At 38.2% G+C, this 19,125-nt stretch overlaps 1 protein-coding gene across 3 annotated transcripts in view; it reads left to right on the top strand.

The window, feature by feature from the left end:
* The window catches only part of trim44 (tripartite motif containing 44), a 36,850-nt gene that overhangs the window by 1,301 nt on the left and 16,424 nt on the right, over positions 1 to 19,125 (top strand). For 2 of the 3 annotated variants that reach the window (XM_008312512.3, XM_025056096.1), the window contains exons 2-5: positions 918 to 1,584; positions 3,478 to 3,555; positions 9,398 to 9,688; positions 14,810 to 14,832. In XM_008312512.3, the coding sequence (XP_008310734.1) occupies positions 952 to 1,584; positions 3,478 to 3,555; positions 9,398 to 9,688; positions 14,810 to 14,832 (1,025 nt within the window). In that variant the 5' untranslated portion in view covers positions 918 to 951. Of the gene's footprint in view, positions 1 to 917; positions 1,585 to 3,477; positions 3,556 to 9,397; positions 9,689 to 14,809; positions 14,833 to 15,071; positions 16,665 to 19,125 lie in introns of those variants that run through there. The other variant, XM_025056095.1, reaches the window with a different exon arrangement.

Raw genomic sequence — 19,125 nt, 5'->3', positions numbered from 1 at the left:
GAACAGATTTACTTTCAAAACCAGCAAAGAACATGTGAAATTATTTTATGATTTTACATTTGCATTTGCATGTGCACTTAATACAGATGGTATAAAATGTTTCTACACCATTCTGGTTGGACAAACAAGCCAACAAGCTATTTTTGTACAGGGAGAGTAAGTTTACTGTACTGCCAAACAAGAACATCCTGTCCATGTTTTCTTTCCCTCCTTTGAAAATATGGGGAAGATGGAACAGGTGACATGAGTTTGGTTTGTCCACCTGAATAAATGGTGTTTAACGCAGTGCTATAACAAGAAAAAAGATGTGTCAACATGTTTGTTTGCGTGCCTGGCTGTGCATGTGTGTGATTAAGGGGTATGCAACCTCGCTGTGGCAGATTAAATAAATAAAGCTGCATGACAGGACAATAAAAAGATAGAGAAAGAAAAAACAGCACATCCCTGGCACAGAATGTGCCAGCAAAATCTGCACTTTAAATCTAGTTATTCTGTGCTTCTCACAGTTGGACAAATGGAGATTGTAGACCATAATAAGGCCATAGTCGGATGACAACATAGAGAGAGGTGACAGGAGGCACAGCATGTCTGTGCATGTGAAATGTTGTGGTAACGTTGAAAACACAACTGTACACACTCAGCACATTCTGTGTGTGTGGGTGTGTGTGTGTGTGTCAGTAAATCGATGGCGGGTGTTGGCATTCAAGGACAGTCCAGTGACTGCAGATGAGTTCTTTATAACAGAATAGTGTGTTTGGGTGTGTCTTCCCTCCGTATGTTATCTCTATCATCTGGTGAGATATTTACAGGATTTAGTCTGAGAGATTGCGGACTTTCCCCTGTGCAAATATATGGGCTGTTGGCAAAGGTCACTGCTATTAATATCCTGCCCTCTATTCTGTTTGTCTCCCCTTAAGACTCCTGTGATCCCTGGAATTATCAACAGCCACCATGGACCCCAAAGAGGAACGGCAGAAGGAAGCCGTACGAGAGATGAAAGAGGAACTTCCAGAGCTCGATGGGTTATGCGATGCTTGTGAACCTGATGAGGCCAAACCGGCCACACATGTGTGCCATGTCTGCACCTTTGCCTTCTGCCCTGTGCACGCTGAGAAACATGCCAGCAGGACACACCATCCACTAGTGCTTTATAATGCTGACGAGGAAAGAGACGATGAGAGAGTTTGCAGTAATTTTAAAGGAAAAGGTGAATCTGTAGTTGAGGCCGGTTCAGAGATGGCAGCTGAGGTGGCCATTCATCAGGACGTGGCATCACTCGGAATGGATGAGCGCAACAGTGATGAGGAGAAGGGGGATGCTCAAAATGAAGTGCCGCTGGCTGCCATGCAAGGGGATGGAGCTGTAAAAGCAGAAGCTGAGGTGGGGCAGGAGGCCATGGCTGCTGGAGAGGCTGTGAAGAGAGACACTGTGACAGTAGAGAGACTGCGCTGCAAGGAGCATGGTCAAGAAGGCTCCCTGTACTGTAAACCAGATGAGAAGATAATCTGTGTGGTGTGCGCTGTGCAGGGCGAGCACAAGGACCATGAAATAATTACCCTGCATGAGGCATACATGTGGCAGAAGGTGAGTGGCAAAGAATTAATGAGGTCAGACCACCTTTTAAATAATGATTGTGTCAGAAACCAAGTTCTTGTCATGGCTGACGCACTTGGAAATAAAAATGGTTAAAAAAAAAAAGTGTTGACAAATGAATGTAAACAAAGAAATCCTTAAATCCTAAAAAAAAGCAATCTGTGGCTGTACCACTTGCAGCACACATTTTCAGTGCATTTTTGACTCTTGGTCAGAATGCACAGATTGCAGTTCATCCAATCTTTCCAGTGACACCCAACTTTAATAGATGCTCAAAACATGTTGAGGGTTTTTGTTTCATGAAGCACCTGGAGCTTTAAATACCATCTCAACTTCCAATGTGTGTTCATGGAGGTTTCAACCTCAGGTCAGATGCCCGGCTTCATTCAGACCATCCTCTGATGAACTCAGGGTAATGTGATTGTCAAATCCACCAGGTCTATGCTTCCAAATGTTTGTTCTTGACATTTCTCCTTATTAATATTTTTTAAATTTGGATTAGTTAAAACATAATAACGGGTGTAAAACCCATACATCAAACTGCTGTTGTTTGTCTTTCTGATCCAGTGATTTAATGTGATTATTCCATAGCTACTGTGTGATTTATCAGATTAGAATTTTACAACACAACTATTTGAAACTATTAATCAGTTAGAACAAAACAATAAATAAGCAATTTATTGAAGATTTGAAGACTTTTCAGGGTTGATAGATCTTAGTTTTCCATGTCAGTGGAATGATGTGTTGATTAACCCAAACATGTTTAAATGGTCTGAAATCCCTTAAATACCTGACATTGATAGTTAATCACTGTAACATGACATGCACTTAAAAACATCTGCGGCACTGTGATGTTTAATGAAACCCCTTCAGAGCATCATCTGGTTTGCATCTCTGATCCACCATTAAGTGTTTTGCCAATGGCTCTAGGTTGTTTTTAGCATCGGCCCAGCGGCTCTCCATGTGTCTAATCTTTTCAGGATGAAGAAGTGGGGTGCTCACCCACATGACCTTCTTCATAAATCGATTCAATTACGCAGCCACATGAATACTATTTCCGTAAAAGCTGTGAAATGCAAATTAAACTTTATGAATAAACCCTAATGTCCATTAGGCTCAGCACAAATTACTCCTCATTTCCCAGATGTCTCGTTGCTTCAGGCGTAAAAGGTCCAGTGAGTCACCAGTTGTTCAATTCAACATAGCAATTGGTCCAGTGAGCGACATTTTCACTCTGGGCTCAGTTCTGCATTGTGCTTTTGACAATTAAAGTGCCTCTTAAAGTCAGATGTTATCAGCTCACTGAGAATATTCAGGCGCTGTTTTTGCGTGCAGGAGCAATTAACTTGGCTACGATTGTATAAAAAATCGGAAGTTTTCATTTGCAAATAATTTCCTTTTTTTTCTGTTTGTTTGCAACAAATAATTATCAGCACAAGTCTCTTGTTGAAGTCGTTACATGGGCTGATGCATGTTACCACCGTGATGACAGCTTTTTTCTTAATCTACATTTAAAACAGCACATTTTTCTAGTTCACTCTTAAATCCTCTTTTCCTCTTATGGATTGATAAATGTGAAAGAGAGCGCTTTCTCCCGCTCACACAAGGCCCAATGGCACATTATTTACCAGAAACCTATTTTACCTATTATCCCTTTCACTGTGCTGTGCTGTATTGTATTAATTTACAACAAAAAAAGTCTGAAAATACTGTCAGGATTTTAAAATACACTACATTTCATGTCAGGCGTCATTCATGAAGGACACAGCTGTTTTCCTTGCATTCTTTTTTTCCTGTCTTTTCTTTGGACATTGAAATACTATGAGAGTTATACAACCATCATAAATGTGTTATTTCTTTCCTTGTCTGTCTGTGTGTGTATAGAACCAGGAAGGTTACGATCTGCTTGGCTGTACACAACACATGGCTGAGAACATTAAGACCAAGTGGACAAACCCTGAGGTAAGGGCACACTCCTGGATATAGAACTGGATGAGCTTGACGTCCTACTGTTGCCAGTTAGAAATAAGTTTTAGACATTGGGTGATATACAAATGACACTACATTATTCTATTTGGTTGTAAAAATCAAAATGTATATTTCAATTATTATCTTCATCTTTAAAGTAGATTGTTAAAAATGTTAATAACACTGCACCATAAGTTGTCATTTTTCTATGCGCATAACTCTTTTTATTTGATTAAAGTAATGTTTAGAAAATATGATTATTTCTCTCCTTAATATATTTCTAGTGATGTGTTAAGAAGACCACAGCTTTAGCAGAGTGAAAAAGTCATTTCAAATTTAGTGGGTACGGTAGTGAGCACTGCATCAATGTAAACTGCAGAGGCAGAGCGGTCTCAAATGAGATAAAAATGGATTAGAAGGAGATTATGTCATAAAGGCACTGGGCTGGAAACATAAGAGCTAAATATTTCAATCCATATATTTGTCATGCCTCCTCTTTCACAGATAACAGATAGTAACCGGGTTTCGGCAGATATAATTCTGCCTCAAGTGTATGAGTGATGGCAGCATTGCATGATCACTAAACCATGTTACTTTCAGGCTTTAGTCTCTGTGGCTTTTTTTTTTCCTCATTCAGAGGTCACATTTTGATTGTGACTGGTGTGGGAATTGTCTACCGACTTTGAAAGTATGTAAACTAAATGGCCTGCAGTTATAATCAATAAGAAGATATGGTGTGTTTAGCACGATGCTAAATTGCAAAATATTTTGAATGTGTTTGTCTACTTAACCTAATGTAATATAAAGTTATAGGAAAGACACAGTTTAAAAAAAATACAACTGCATGCAGCACTTGTATTACCTTCAGAAGTCATCAGTTCATATAAACATCCTGAGGTTGGTCAGTGAAAGAAGAAAGTGTCTGTTATTAGGTGAAGTGCTACGGGATGTATTATGTATTTCTCAACCTTGTCTCGGTTACATTGCTAAAGCAAAGGTGCCTGAATTCATTCCTCGCATTGTCAAAACAAATTTTTAAAACCAAGTACACCTTGAAAACAATGCCAGTGTTTCCATGACTGATACTGTAGTGGTGACCTTATTTTGCGTTGGAAAAATCAAATCCAAAGTGTTATGTTTTGTGCAGTATAAGGTCGGCTGGAGAGCAGCAGGTTCGAGGACATATAACAGTTGGCAGGAGCTCGACTCCTGTTCCGCCTTCTGCTCTGCTCCTGCTGCAAAACTGTATAAAACCACCATGGGAGAACAGTTGCACTAAGGAGCATTACTCAGTGTCTACAGGGAGGTGACACTAGCACAGCAGGATAATGCAGAAGGTTAATTTGATTGGATATAATATCTATTATCATTGTGAAATATCAATGCTGCCCCAAGGACTTCCTGTACATATGGTCTTTGGAAGCTTCATTGTGGAGGTGCAGTCTATTTGATGAAAACCACTTACCTGCTCAGGCGCAGGGCAAGGTGTTAAAGAACATTATGAGGATTTGTCGGTGTGTCCTCTCTGTACTCTGAAATGTCAGCGTTTCTTGTTATGCATGACGGACAACCATCAGAGTGAGTGCTCCTGGTAAGGACATTTGTGCATAAGCATGGCAGAGTCCAAAGAAAGTTGTGAGCAGATGTGTGTGTGAAACTGAGAGTTTTAACCCTTGGTGCCTGTTTGCTCATTAAATCTAGCCCATTTAATTATGTACTTTGCCGGGGGTAGGGAGGGTTTAATCTAGTATCTATAAAGCTCATAACTCAGGCCTTCACGGGGGAATGGAATATAATGTAAAAACAGTGATGAGTTTTCATACATATTAATAGAAGGCCAGAGGCGTAACATAACAGCATGGATCTAAATGATAGTGTCATTCAACCACCCAGGTGTTACTCGTCATTAGGGCCCACATTGTCCTCATACTCCCTTTTATTTATTCATAGTCCCATCGACAACACAGTCACAGGTGGGACCTACAGTATCTAAGATAGGTTTAGCAAGATTTCTGAAAATACAATAGAAATCCTGTACTTTCCTTTTATTACATTTTCAACCACCTCTTGTTTTTTTTATTTACTGTCACCATCCCCAATTTTATTTATACACAGATGCTATTCATATCTACATTTCCAATCACTCTCACTTCCCTGTATCCTAGCCACTTCCTCAATACAATAAATGATTGCTCACGCTCAAATTTCCTGTCACTGAGCTGTAATAAATGTAATATTAACCTATAATTTGTACCAAATCCCTAACCCAATATATCGGCAACACCCTCAGCACATTTGAATCTTGATAATACTTTTGACAGCAATCTCACCATGTCGACTCTATTGCTTGTTCTGCATTCTTCCGACTTAATGTTCTGCCCAAATACATCTGTAAGTATTCTTGTCTACAACAAAAACCCTTATTTGCATTTCCAGAATCAGATGAATCAGTAGAATCAAATGCTGCTCAAAGAACAAATTTCTTAATGAGTTCCAGTTGATTTAAAACACTGTTTCTTGGCTTCTCATGTGCATCCAATCCTATTAAAACATCTGCATTATTCTAGACACTTCACTGGCTCCGTGGCTGTTAGCAAAGTCAGTTTATACTTCACCTTATCATATAACCACTGACCAGGTATCCCCATGTAAACCTGGCAACTTGATCTCACCTTCAAACAGAAGGCCATGTCTGGACAAGGTTTAACCAAATATGCTTGTCGTATTACCATGTAAGTCCGAGAGTGACGGTCGCGTATATATCTTGCTGTTGTCTAGAAACATCCATGAGAAGGAGATCTGACCTGCGGGGAAACCCTAAGGTGCCCTAGACATCTGTTGAGAGAATAGTCTGATAACTGGCGGAACGGCATGCTAAATCAGCCAACTCACAACTCTGCACGTGTGCAGTGGCTACATCCGTTCTCCTTGCATAATAAAATCTACAAGAGCAGCAGACAAATAAAACCTGCCCGAGTGAGACAAGGCAGATGAACAGGCAGACGAGAGATTAAAAAAAAAGACATGGCTTCTGCTGGTGGTTTTATTCATCTGACTTTCTCTTGTCCTCCACCTCGTTTTTCCCCTTTGTTTTTTTTTCTCTTAGTGCCCACCTTACTTGTAAGAATAATTGCATAATGGAATTACTTTGTGTCATTTCCCAGAAAGTTGCTTGGCTGACATTGCAGTACTCGTACTCAAAACCTAGATAAATGCTTCATATTTAAACTCTATTAGACAGCCCAGGGCCCTCTGTCATATTCTTCTTATTTCATTAACTTTAATGTAATTTGTAAAAAAAACAAAACAAAAAACAATGTGTCTTATGTCTTAATAGTCATTATCAGTTGGTGCCATTGTGTTTTATTGCACTAGCAATGAGTGAGCAGCATTTTTAAATACATAGAACAGGTTGTGTGTAATAGTGGAGTAAAGGCAGAAGGGAGTAAGTAGTCTTCTCTTGGAGTAGGGCCATCATTGCCAAGGGCAAAGACATTTAAAATTAATTTACTCCCAATTTTCTGTTAATGCTTTCTAGCCCCTTTTAAAGCTTTACGCCGAAATCAGTCAAGTTCAGGAAGACCAATGATTTGGCATGAAAAAGTCGGTCAAAAAAAGAAAATCTCACTAAAATGGCTTCCTGTTCAGAAGCATCAAAGTTAGATGTCCTTTCTTGTGAGACCTACATTTTTTTTCTATAATTCTCGATTTTTATTATCATGTTCAAGTTTTATACACGACTAAACAACCCTAATTGATGCATGCAAATTACATTCAAAATAATTCAGATTAAAAACATTCAGTTCACATTCTGTTTTTTTTTTTTAGCATTTTACATGCTGCATTTTAATGTGGCTCTTCCTTTCCTCCTCCTTCTTTTTGTCTCCTTCCACTTGCAATTCATGTTCTATAATGCTGTTACCTCTTACAATGTCGGATTTCGTAGCTTTAGCTTGGAGCAATGCAAATAAAGATTAGCATGCATGAGTGCCCCTTCCTTGCCTGAAAGACAAGCTCTGAGTAAAACTCTGCTGGTGAGGAAAGAATCTAAGGGCAGAGGGCCTAATGGTAATAAACATAGACGGAAAACATCTGCCACTGAGGCCATTTGCGCAGCTACTAGACACCTAGATACTAAACAGATTTTGGTCTTCAAAAATTTTAAGTATTGCAATTTGTTCATAGCTGACATGTCATATATAGTCAAATGTGACGCACATTCTGAGTGCAATATATATATATATATATATGTCAAAATTTAGATTTCCTAATATTGGCATTGGCTGTGGTTTAAACCTATACAACATAAACAATGAAATATATACATATACATATAGCTTCATGAGGTGTCATTAAATAATTTGAAATTAACAGCGCTGGGCATTAAAACATAACATGTTAAGCTGCGGCTGGTATGAATAAAACAAAGTACTTGTACTGGATGAAGTTTCTGATTGTTTATACATAAACGAATACTATTTAGTAAAATATGGCCATACAGCTTTCCTCTGCCTATGAAGACTCATGATTTTTGAATGCTGCACCTGAAAAGGGAGTCTGAGAAGAGAGCAAATGAACTCTGCCAAGGAGAAAAAGAAAGAGCCTGCAGCTGATGTGCATTGATTAAAGTAATTATTACACATATATTGGAGTTAAGATCACAACCATTTGAAGTGTTTCACCTCATTAGAGCATCTGTGTCTGAGGTGGTGCCATCTAAGTGGGAAAGACAGTGTGGGGTGTCGGGTTTTTGAGGTGTGTAGGCCTAATGAGTCATAAAGAGGGCCTCAATGGTAAATAGGCAGAGAAATTAAAATGGGATCTCACTGAGGTGTTTTGCTGCCCTGAGAACCAAACAGATGGTTTCGCTGTGGTGGAAGAGGTCTTTAAGATCTTTATATCTCCCCTTTCGCATCTATTCTTTTTAAAGACAAAAATAGATGGTAATGTTGTCTGTAGTTCATGGTGCTGGGAAAGAATGGTGCTCTACCATTGCTTCTAATACAGAAAAAGAAGAAAAGATCCTACTGTGGTAATCTAGAGATTTGCCACTTTTGAGCCATCACATTGTGAAACATCGTCCTCTGCTCTCCTAAGAGAAAGATCCAAAATACAGGGTGTAAAATGTTGCAATATATTGTTACCTTCCAGGTTTTATTAAAGCACCAGCCATCGTTCCCTCCTAAAAAACATTTTTATTATTTTGCTTAACTAATGTTATAAATAACTCTCACAGTAACCTCAATATCCTATTATAATAATAAAAAGGTTGCTTTACAGCCAGTGTAACACTTTCAGTCTTAACACATAAATCTGCAGTCATGGTGATGTACTTGGAATATGAATGAACAACTATGTGCCAAGTAGGCACCGATCGATATCACGGTCCCACATGAAGCAGAGCTACTATACAAGTAAGCAAGTGTTGCATTCAATCAGAGATGCGGTTTGGTATTCGGTGCCTGCACAAATTTGAAGGCACGCCACTGTTTATTGTCTAAGCTGCAGGGCTGATTCATGTTAGAGATTGAGTCTAAAAATCTCTGTTGGATGCCTCTGTGTCGAGAGACACTATAAAAGAGTGAGTCACTGTCTGAGCAGCTTAGATGACAGATTGATGCCTGTGTTTTTTGGATGCACACACCTGTGTCGGCACCTATGAAAAGTGCTAGTATTAAAGTAACTGCTGTGTCTTGCTAAAGTCATCCGAGGATCCTACTGTCATTATATGATAAAAACTGGTTAGGTCACATGAGTTAATCTCAGTAACATAATGAATTTTTCATTTCCCCTAAAATGTTCACCAAAATCAATTACTTTGATTGGCCTTTCTCAGATGTCCGTAGAAGAGCTTGAGGACTACGTGACTGAACAGTTCGATGAGCTCCGCAACTTGGTGCTTCTGGAAGAGAAGAGGACCCTCCACTTGGTGGACCTCAAAGAGGCGTTCTTAACAGCATCCGCTGCGGAGAAGATCGCGGAAATCACGGCTGAAACAGAACGGCTGCAGGAGGAACTGGCTAACATCACAGACCAGTTGACGTTGCTGGAGCAAGTTGATGCAGACGCAGGTGGTCCTGCGTTGGCACAAGTCCTCATGGCAACAGCACCTTCCCACAGAGTTCTGGTGAGAAAAGATTATGTTCTCCTGCTTTTTTATATTTTTTATACTGCTTTTTTGTTAGACAGGATTTTGACCATATACATGTTTGCAAGAGTTTGTTTAGGTTCGTACTACTACTTCCAGCAGTTTATTTTGTACCATCTCCGACATGCCAGCCTCTAAGAAATTGGTTGTCTAGGAAAAAAGGCCTGAAACAGCGAGGGCTGACACACTAATGATGCCATGCGTCTTTAGGTCCAATTACTGCCAAAACAACTTGCAATTATGGTCAATAATTATAGAAAATAAGCTTAAAACAAAACATGGTTTTGTGCTTTTTTTCTCTCTGCCTTCTGTATGGTAGTTTGCAGTTTGGTTCAAACAGACCTTCTTACAGATGCTGTCCAAAAACAAAGCTTAAAAGCGATCTCTTTGTTTTATTTGAATTGGCAAAAAGGATGCTGGCTCTGGATCTGTCTGTGTTCAGTCAGGTTTAAGTTTAACCATGAAAGACACCATGTTTAAATACAGCACAGTTTTATTTTACATGGACAGTATGACTGGCTGTATTGAGAGAATAAATATATTTTTAGAATAATGTATTTTCCTGGTTATAGATGCTGCTCTCAGTGTGATACAGGTAGTTTGTGGAGAATGGCCATAGCTGTTCTGCTGACAAAGGATAAATCCAAGCATTTTTCATTTTCTTACTTTCTGCTTTTTTATGCAGAAGTCCTGTTGCTATAGCTGTAGTTCTGCACTTGCTAAAATAATAATATTAATAATGATAATATTAATTATTATTAGTTTATATATTTTTTATTATTATTAAAAATACATATATGTGCAATTACTTCTATCTACTACTACTATCTATCTATCTATCTATATACAATCTATATACAATTGTCATAGTGCTGCATGGCTTGAGGTTCTTTGAGTGCTGTGTTGTGTTGTCAGAAGGCTCCCTTCATTGGAGTTCATTTATTTGAACTAGCCTAAATAAAAAACCCACCACTATCTGAAGTAAATCTAGTAGCTCATGAAGCAAGTGAAGTCAGTGCATTAGTCTGCACATTACAAAACAGAGAAAGATGGAACTACATGTTATATCACACAAACTGTGTGAATCTGTCTAAGGTTAGTGTGCTGGTTATTAGGAAGCAGCAGCTGGGCCTATTACATCTTGTCCTTTTTATTAACTCACCCATTAGTCAAAGTTATATCCTCATTTCCAAGGCACTCTTCGCACCAGACCATATGAGCAGTAACAGTTTACAGTCTTCATTTTTGCATATACTGTGCTTAAGCACAGGCACAAGTGCAAATCATCTCAATCTACTCAATCCGTAGTCTTCTCTCCTACCATTTGCACACAGATGGGAGGGAGGCTTTAACTGCACATCAGCTCCAAATTAAAATATCCCACTGTGTCTGTTTGTCATTTGCCATATTTTATTCCGCGCCATGAAAAAAAAAAACGTCTGGTTCTTTGGCACTGCTGTTCATCGTGAAGAAGCTGATGTGCCCTTTGCTTTTTCAGGCTGAGAAATTAATCCTTTGTGGGCAAGCTTTATTATATGCCTAATTGAATGCCAGTGTTTAGCCTGTTTGTTTTTCATAACAGTTATTACTGGTCTGAGTACTATGGTATATTGCCATATCAAGCTATAAAATGTTATTTGGAGATGTATGGTTAGGGGAGAAATGTGCAAATGAGAAGGGGCTCAGGCAGCAAATCATGTATCAAACAAGTGTACACTTGTTAGTGTGTGTATTTCAAGGGCATGGTGTGCTACTCATGCATTCATCAGATGGAAATCAGTTTTAGAGAAAAAGTTTACTTTTTGTTCCAACCATGCACCAATATTTTACAGTTCAATTCGCACTAAAATGTGAGCAGTTCAGCTGATTCCCACACTTGTGGACAACAGCCAGTTATTAAGAAAATACAAGATGATAGAAATGAGTACAGACTCTTGGCAGGCTTATTATTACAACTGAAGTGAAATGTGAGGCTGACAGATGTTGTTGACCAACGTGTTAAGGCAGTTTCGTCCATACCACTTAATTAAGAAGAATCTATAGAGCTATGTCTTATGTACAGTACTTTAGACATGTGGATCCACCCACACCTAGAGAAAAGCTATCTCAGACAATAACTCACATTGTCGCTCTCTATCTTACGGCGTCAGTTTCAACAATTAGCAAATTAAACTGCAGTCCTTTACTTTGGCTCTTAACTTCAGTTCATTTTAATTGTGAAGGTTATTTTATGACTGTGACACTGATGGTCTGAAACAATCAATATTTTCTTACTGTTTACCACCTCATCTCTTTTATTCTAAAGTAAAATGTCAAATAGTACAATAAAAAATGAAAGGAGAGACACAAAGAGACATTTTTGTTAAGCAACTGTCCAAAAAAAAGACTGTTTTCTTCCATAAAACCTGTTACCTGAAAGTCATTTCATTGGTCAGTGATCACAGTCCATTTCCTCTCATCATGATGTGTCAAATCTTGATAATAGGAGTCGTATCTCTACTGAAGGCAGGCCAGTCACGCTTCTGCACGCTGATTCTGCCTAGCTGTGTTTTTGTAATATGTGCCAACTAAATGAGGCCTGCTGTAGCTTTCCCAAAAAAAAGGTCTCTGGAGTTCTTGGATAAAGAAGCCGTCCCAACAGTAATCTACGTCTCACTGAAATACAGTACAAGCATTATCGTTTTCAAGTGTTCCTTCATAAATATGCTAATCCCCTGTGTCACATTGCGTTATGTATTGTTGGTGGATGTTTCTTTTGCACCCCGTGTGATTCTCTAACCTGCCTACATTTTAGAAGAGTTTCCCTAGATTTCTTCTGCAGTTTTTCAGTCTTACTTTTCCTCAGTCCCAAATATTTGGAATCTGTTACAGACCTAGGTTTCTTTATAGCAAGTCATTCAACCAAGAACTTGTTTGGAGTGTAGTCTGTGATCACTGAACTCCAGTAACACAACAGTAGTTGTAAATCTGACTTAAACTACAAGTGAGAAGTTACCAAGTTACTTCAAGTTCAGTTCAGCATTAAAACAAAATGCTCAAAGTCTAGTTAACACTCACTTCCTGGAATAAAGAACCGACCAGCGTTAATAAGAATATACCCAAACAGATAATTCCAACTACCTTCGTCTTATTGCTGCTCTAATACACAGATGATAAACACGTTGTTATTTGTGTACACTGCCTAAAATACTTTTTCTTTCATTAAGCACGTGGAATTTAAAATATCATCTCAACCCACAGCAGTTGTTTGTGGAGGCTTCAAATGTGGTGCAGAAGAACAGCTTGCATCAGTACTGACTAAAATCCACCCACTCTATGAAGCTAAATCAGTTGTTGTTTTTTGACATTTCCCCTCATTAATAATTCCACCATTAGTCACCTATAAAAGAAGTGTAAAACACACGTCTACCTGCTGATTTTTTTCCTTTTGTTCCAGTATTATGCGCCATTGTTTTGATCTTATTTAAGAATTAATCGCTGCCCTGTGATTAATCTAGTTACATTTTCATTGTTGACAACCCTAATTTTTTAATTGTTTTCACACGAAATATGTAACCTTCTCCCCCTTCTCTTATTGTTCTATGTCTAACAACATTCAGACTCAATACTAAGGAAAACCATCTTTGTTTATTAATTATTCATGTAGAGTCTTTCAAAAACAGAAATCATCATTATTTTTTGTGCTTTCTGTGTATTCTGGCTACATATGTTTATTGTTAATGCATAAGGCTCTCAATAATTTATTTAAAATATAAAATATAGTTTAGAAAATCCAGAGTTTTCTTTTTTTCTCTAAGTGTTGTTTAGATTACATTGTGAGAATAGTGAGAACTTGATCTCTTTTAATTGTAAGAGTTTTATGTCTTTTATAAATAGACATGTGATGCTTGACCTTGTCAGTTTGATCGGTTATTAAATATTAAATAGTCCTGTGAGTATTTATCCAACACAAGGAGTACTTGAAATTAAAATACAAATGTTTGACTGTAGTCCTCAGACGTCCTTCCTGTATCCAACCAGTTGTAAAACAACCAGATAATGTGTGATTTTACAAACCATTTATTGATTTCTGTGGTTTGCACTCTGATTTCCCAAGTTGATTTTTCGGTCTGCAGACATATTTAAAAATACAAAAAAAAAAAAAAAAAAAAAATCTGACTGCAATTCAATATTTGAAACCACATATTTGTTGAAATGTGAGACTAATTGGATTTAAAGGCAGACAGTCGATATGCCCCTCTGGTCAACTCTGCTGTGATGATCTGTCCTGAAACCTCAGATTTCAACAGACAAGTTAAACTGCATGGAAAATCTTGTCAGTCTGGTTATTATGGTCCAGTATGAATATTGAGTTAATAAAGGCAGTGTTGGGATTGAAAGCAGTTCAGGGAGGGCATTTGACATTGTGTGTCTGTCACTGTTATATTACAGCGTCTTTAAACATTGAAACATCTGCGTAAATGAGATGTAAAACCACAAAATGAAACCATTTTGTATCTGGTTCTCCCCTGTTTCAGTCCCCAGCTGCTGCACAGTCTTTTAAGGTGTCCTTGGGCAGAGCAGAGAACTCCTTATCCTCCTGATGCTGCATCATCAGTCTGTGACCTGTGAATGTGTTTCTGTAGGAGACGTGTCTGTCATCCAGTCCAAGTGGCAGGATGACAACTCAGAGGGAGCAAGGACCTTGTAGATTGACGCCGTTGTCTCCTCTATGTATTTAGTTAAAATTAAATTTAAAGTATGATCATTAGCATTCAACTCACCTTTGTGTCACATACTGATAGTCACATAATCACATTATTTTGACGATGGAAAAATGATTTCCCGTTGAGTCGAAAGAAGAAGAAAATAAACATCTCAAGAACAATGTCTGCTTCTTTAAGGGCTCATCAATATACATGAGCAAAACTTGGGCTGAAATTTGGAAATTAATTGGTGAGATTTAGAGCAACCAGCTGCAGACCAAGATGATGCAGAAGATGTGATTTACATTTTTATGTGTTATTCACACCACCTGTGAAACAATTTGTAATTTATGTAATTCTCTCTCTCTCTCTCTCCCTCCCTCTCCCTCCTTCTTTTGTTTCTTCTTCTTTATAGCATGACATTGACGCCAGAGCAAGGTAAGACTGACACTTTTTAAAATAATTTGCATTTTTAGTTACTTCTTTAAAACAGTAAAAGTTTCTAACAACCCAGTAAAACCACATGGAAAAATAGGTGCAAATAGTAAAGATTTTTTATTTATACAGCCCTTTTAAATGTTGATAAAGTTAAAGTGGTTAGAGTGGTTAATTAATAGTTAATTAACTTAATAGTTTAGTTATTTTGGAGAGACAACTCTTGTTCATATCAACCGCAGGACAAAAGCAGAAGTCCCAGCAAAGATACTGGACATTATCCACAGGGAAATTACCTGTTTACAGAAGTGGTCTAAAAGGCTCCCTGCCGAAGAAGATGCCAACACTAGCAATAGCAAAAAAGGCAGATTACAGTTGTGGGAAAACACACAGGCACAGAGATATTGATTTTTGCAGACATCCACCACCATCCGTCACATTTGGGAGAAAAATGAAAAGCACCGAATTTTGACACCATCTTGTTGTAGAGGTGTTTTTCTGCAGAAGCCACTGGTGTCCTGAGGAAACTACTTTGTCTGGTAATGTAGAAGCAACATCTTAAGACCTTAGCCAGGAAGTTATAGCTAGGACATAAATAGACAGTGATATTAAGCATACTGCCAAAACAGTAAACAACGTGGATTAAGGCCAACAAAGTCAGTGTTTTGCAGTGGCCATCGATAAGCCCTAATCCAAGCCAAAAATTTGTGGGCCGGTCTAAAAGGGTGGGTTTGAGCCAGCCGGCCTAGAAACCTGACTCAGTTACACCAGTGCTGTCAGGATGAATAGTACGGAATAACACTTTTCAGAAAGTTATGGTAGCGTTTGATCTAAGTCAAACTGCTTAAAGGCTACGTCAATAAATACTAAGGGAGTGTGTAACTTTAAGAAAGTAATAAAAAAGTCTTCCTTTTAGGTTATACAAATAATTTTGCTAATCCTATCCGACATGAGCCAGGGAATGTTTTGTTTTTTAAATGTCAGACAGTGATAAAAAAAAAAAGAAAAAAGATTTTGCCTTTTTTTATTAATGTTTGGAAACTAATGGTTTTAATGAATGACTAGGAAAACGTCAGCATTTGAAAAGGTACTGATGACAATGGTATAATGTGGCATAGGTTTTTATCTCAACCCTGAATTCATCTCAGTCGCAGCACACTGTCTGCAAAACATTAAAAAAAGAATTCGGATTAGGTTTAAGTTTTTATCCTTCCACTGTTCACCTGCAGATAATTAAAGAATTCACCGCAGACAAAGTGTCAAATACCTGGCATTAACCATCCACTGCCTTGTAATGATGCCAATCAAATGCATGTCACGTTAGTGACTCAGCAAGGCAATTAGTGTGTGCCTGCTGGAACCGGTGGAGGTGACTTTATGGCTGATCCAGGTAGAGGGCTGTGGGCAGTTGTTGACAGGGTATATCTGTGATTGTGAGTGTATGCAAGCTGCCAGTGTTTGTGTGGACTGGTATTAACTGATGCGTCTATACTCGGCGTCACCTTCTCTGGATGTACATTTTTCGTGTCCTTCCGCCTGCAGGTATGTGTAAGCAAAAGTGAGAAACGGGTCGAGACAGATGTAGGCGTTATACTTTCAGCTGCTGTTGTAGTTTTTTTTTTTTTTTTTTTGTGGCATTCTTTGCTGCATCCCTCACCTTTATCTGAGTCGGTGTCAGACAGTCTGGAATGAATCGTCCTTTGAGTCATCTCCCAGGTATTGATCTGTTGACACCAAACGCTCTCAGCCGCTTTCAGCCACAGCAAGAATGTACCTAGCACCACCTGCTGTCTCTGCTCCTCAAAGATCAATAAAAGTTCAAATAACTATTAGTTAAGATTAAGTAAAAAAGNATATATATATATATATATTTACAATTTTGATCTTTCTTCCAAACATATGGCCTGCAGTGTACATTACAGGTTATTACATCAACATTATTTACATCATGTTTTTCAAATGAACCTTGGCAACTTGTCCATTAAAATATTGTCCTACATAAAACCAATCATTTGGCAAAAATGAAAAAAGTTTTGGCACATCTGCTTTGGATTGCATTAGCTAAATAGGCAAAAAAAAAAAGATGTGATCCACAGCCAGTTCTCAACATGAAAGACATCAATAGTTGGTCAGGCAGTATTGTGACTGCAGAGCTCTTGAGCAGATGGTAGCAAGTGTGGACCCTAGGGTGAGGTGGAGCTAATAGTTTGTCCTTGGCCAAGGTTAAGCTACACTCACACTCTCTCTCCCTCCCTCTCCCTCTTTCTCTCGCTTTCCATGTCTCTCATACACATAATCCACTAGTTCAATTTTGACATATTTGAAACAGAATCCACTGTAGCAAAAAGAAAAAAACTCATACATTTTAAAGAAATACTACAAGTATTAGGTTATGTCACTGTTTCCATGCATACGATGATTTGGTTTAACTTACAGCTATTTAAAGGCTTAGTAAACATTGATTCAGGGTGAGGACATTTAAGCAAGCTTTTAGAAAGAAGAATTAAGCAAATATATGGTGATTACGCTGAACGGTGTAAGAAGTGGATCTTTAGGCTTATGGGCGATTGAAAGCAGACAGAAAATTGATTATGGAGCAGAAACTCTAATCTGCCTTCTGAGATCCCTATCATTGCTGTAGACGATGCAGTCCCTCAGGACCACATTCCTGCAACCATGCGCATCTTTCTCGGACTTCCTCATCAATACGACCCCCAGCCACTCCCCTACGCCTCTCAGCAGAGTTATTCCATGCCTGCCATGATTATTCCTCCTTCGAATGTAAAAGCTGCTGAACTCCACACAGTATATGGATTGCACCCTCCTGACTCATGTGATGCATTGCAAATTTAGCTTTTCTTTCCTCCCCCACATTTTCATTGCGACCACTGTGTGGCATTCACTTTCCTTCAGTTGATTTCAAAAAGCTTCTGCAGCACTCTCATTTAACACTTCTTTCAAAAAGTCCTAATTTTATGTGATTTGAAACTTCCTTCATTCATTTTTTGTTGGAAGAGAAGACTAGTGTTGACTGACTGCCATACAAATATGAAACAAAGCCGAGTGAGAAGAAAAAATAATATTATTCTTTAAGGTGATTGTTCTAACCTGACATTCAGTGCACAAGAGAGACATGAATCAAAAGACAATCAGATAGTTCATTCCGGTATACATGAATGAGCGGGGGTGTCAAACCTACGGTACATGGGCCAAAACCAGCCCGCTTGATGAATTTTGAAGATAAAAATACACAAATACTTCATGTTCAAGAAATGTTTATATTTCATTACACACAATTTATCTCATGTAATATTTTGCATGAAAACAAAGACAGACGTTATTTATAGGTAATTATCTTATGATTATACTGGTCTGGCCTACATGACATCTAATCAGGTTGTATGTGGCCCCTGAACCCCAACGAATTTGACACCCTGTCATATAACTATATTCACTGACTATATTCATTTTACATCCTTAAAGGTGATCTTTAGGAGAAAATGCTTATACATTCAAAGGACAGATGAAAACTGAAGACTAATTTCTTTGTTGTTCAGAGGGCAAAGTTCTGGAAAATATTGTGATATCATCTCAAATATGTTTCCCTCTGCTGTGCTTCCGTCTCAGTTTGTAGATAGCATGTGTGTTTCGTATGGGGTTAGAGTCCATAGAAATTGACCAACGCCTCATGTGAATGCAGAGAATTCATAACATTTCTTAATGGGTTTGCATATGAAGTTTAAAGGATATATATACTGTATATACACCAGACTGAAGACTATAAAGACTTCGAATATCATTATTGAAAACACTGCCTTCCTAGTGTCACTTTTTATAGGTTGTTACCCTGATAACAAGGATTGTTTTGCTGACATCTTCGACAGGTCAGCAGATATGGGCAGCACTGAGTAACACTTGAAAAAAAATTCTAAATTATGGTTTGAGAATGAGGACACGTTCAATGACATTTAATCAGAATATTGAGGAAAGTAAAAGAAAACAAACCAGGATTTGAACTATTGCACTTCCTTCCTTTTCCTTTTTTTTTTCAGGCACAGCAAAAACATTACACCATGTAATCCACTGTGGATTTTCCCCTCACATCTTCAGTGTATTTCAGGAGCCTGTGTCACCTGCTGTGTTACATTTTCATGCGCTCTTGGCCTAGAAAAACACAGGCAGCTGGCAGCTAGGTTCTTTTTTTATGTTTTAGTTCATTTATCACATGAAAAGACACACAAATAAAACATACCTATGGCCTACATTAATACCAGTCAACATGTAAAAAAATAAACC

The sequence above is a fragment of the Cynoglossus semilaevis genome, chromosome 6 (genome assembly GCF_000523025.1).
Source record: "Cynoglossus semilaevis isolate Cse_v1.0 chromosome 6, Cse_v1.0, whole genome shotgun sequence".
Lineage (NCBI taxonomy): Eukaryota > Metazoa > Chordata > Actinopteri > Pleuronectiformes > Cynoglossidae > Cynoglossus > Cynoglossus semilaevis.
The sequence above is the reverse complement of the archived record's forward strand: the minus strand, read 5'-3'. Positions and strand labels throughout refer to the sequence as shown.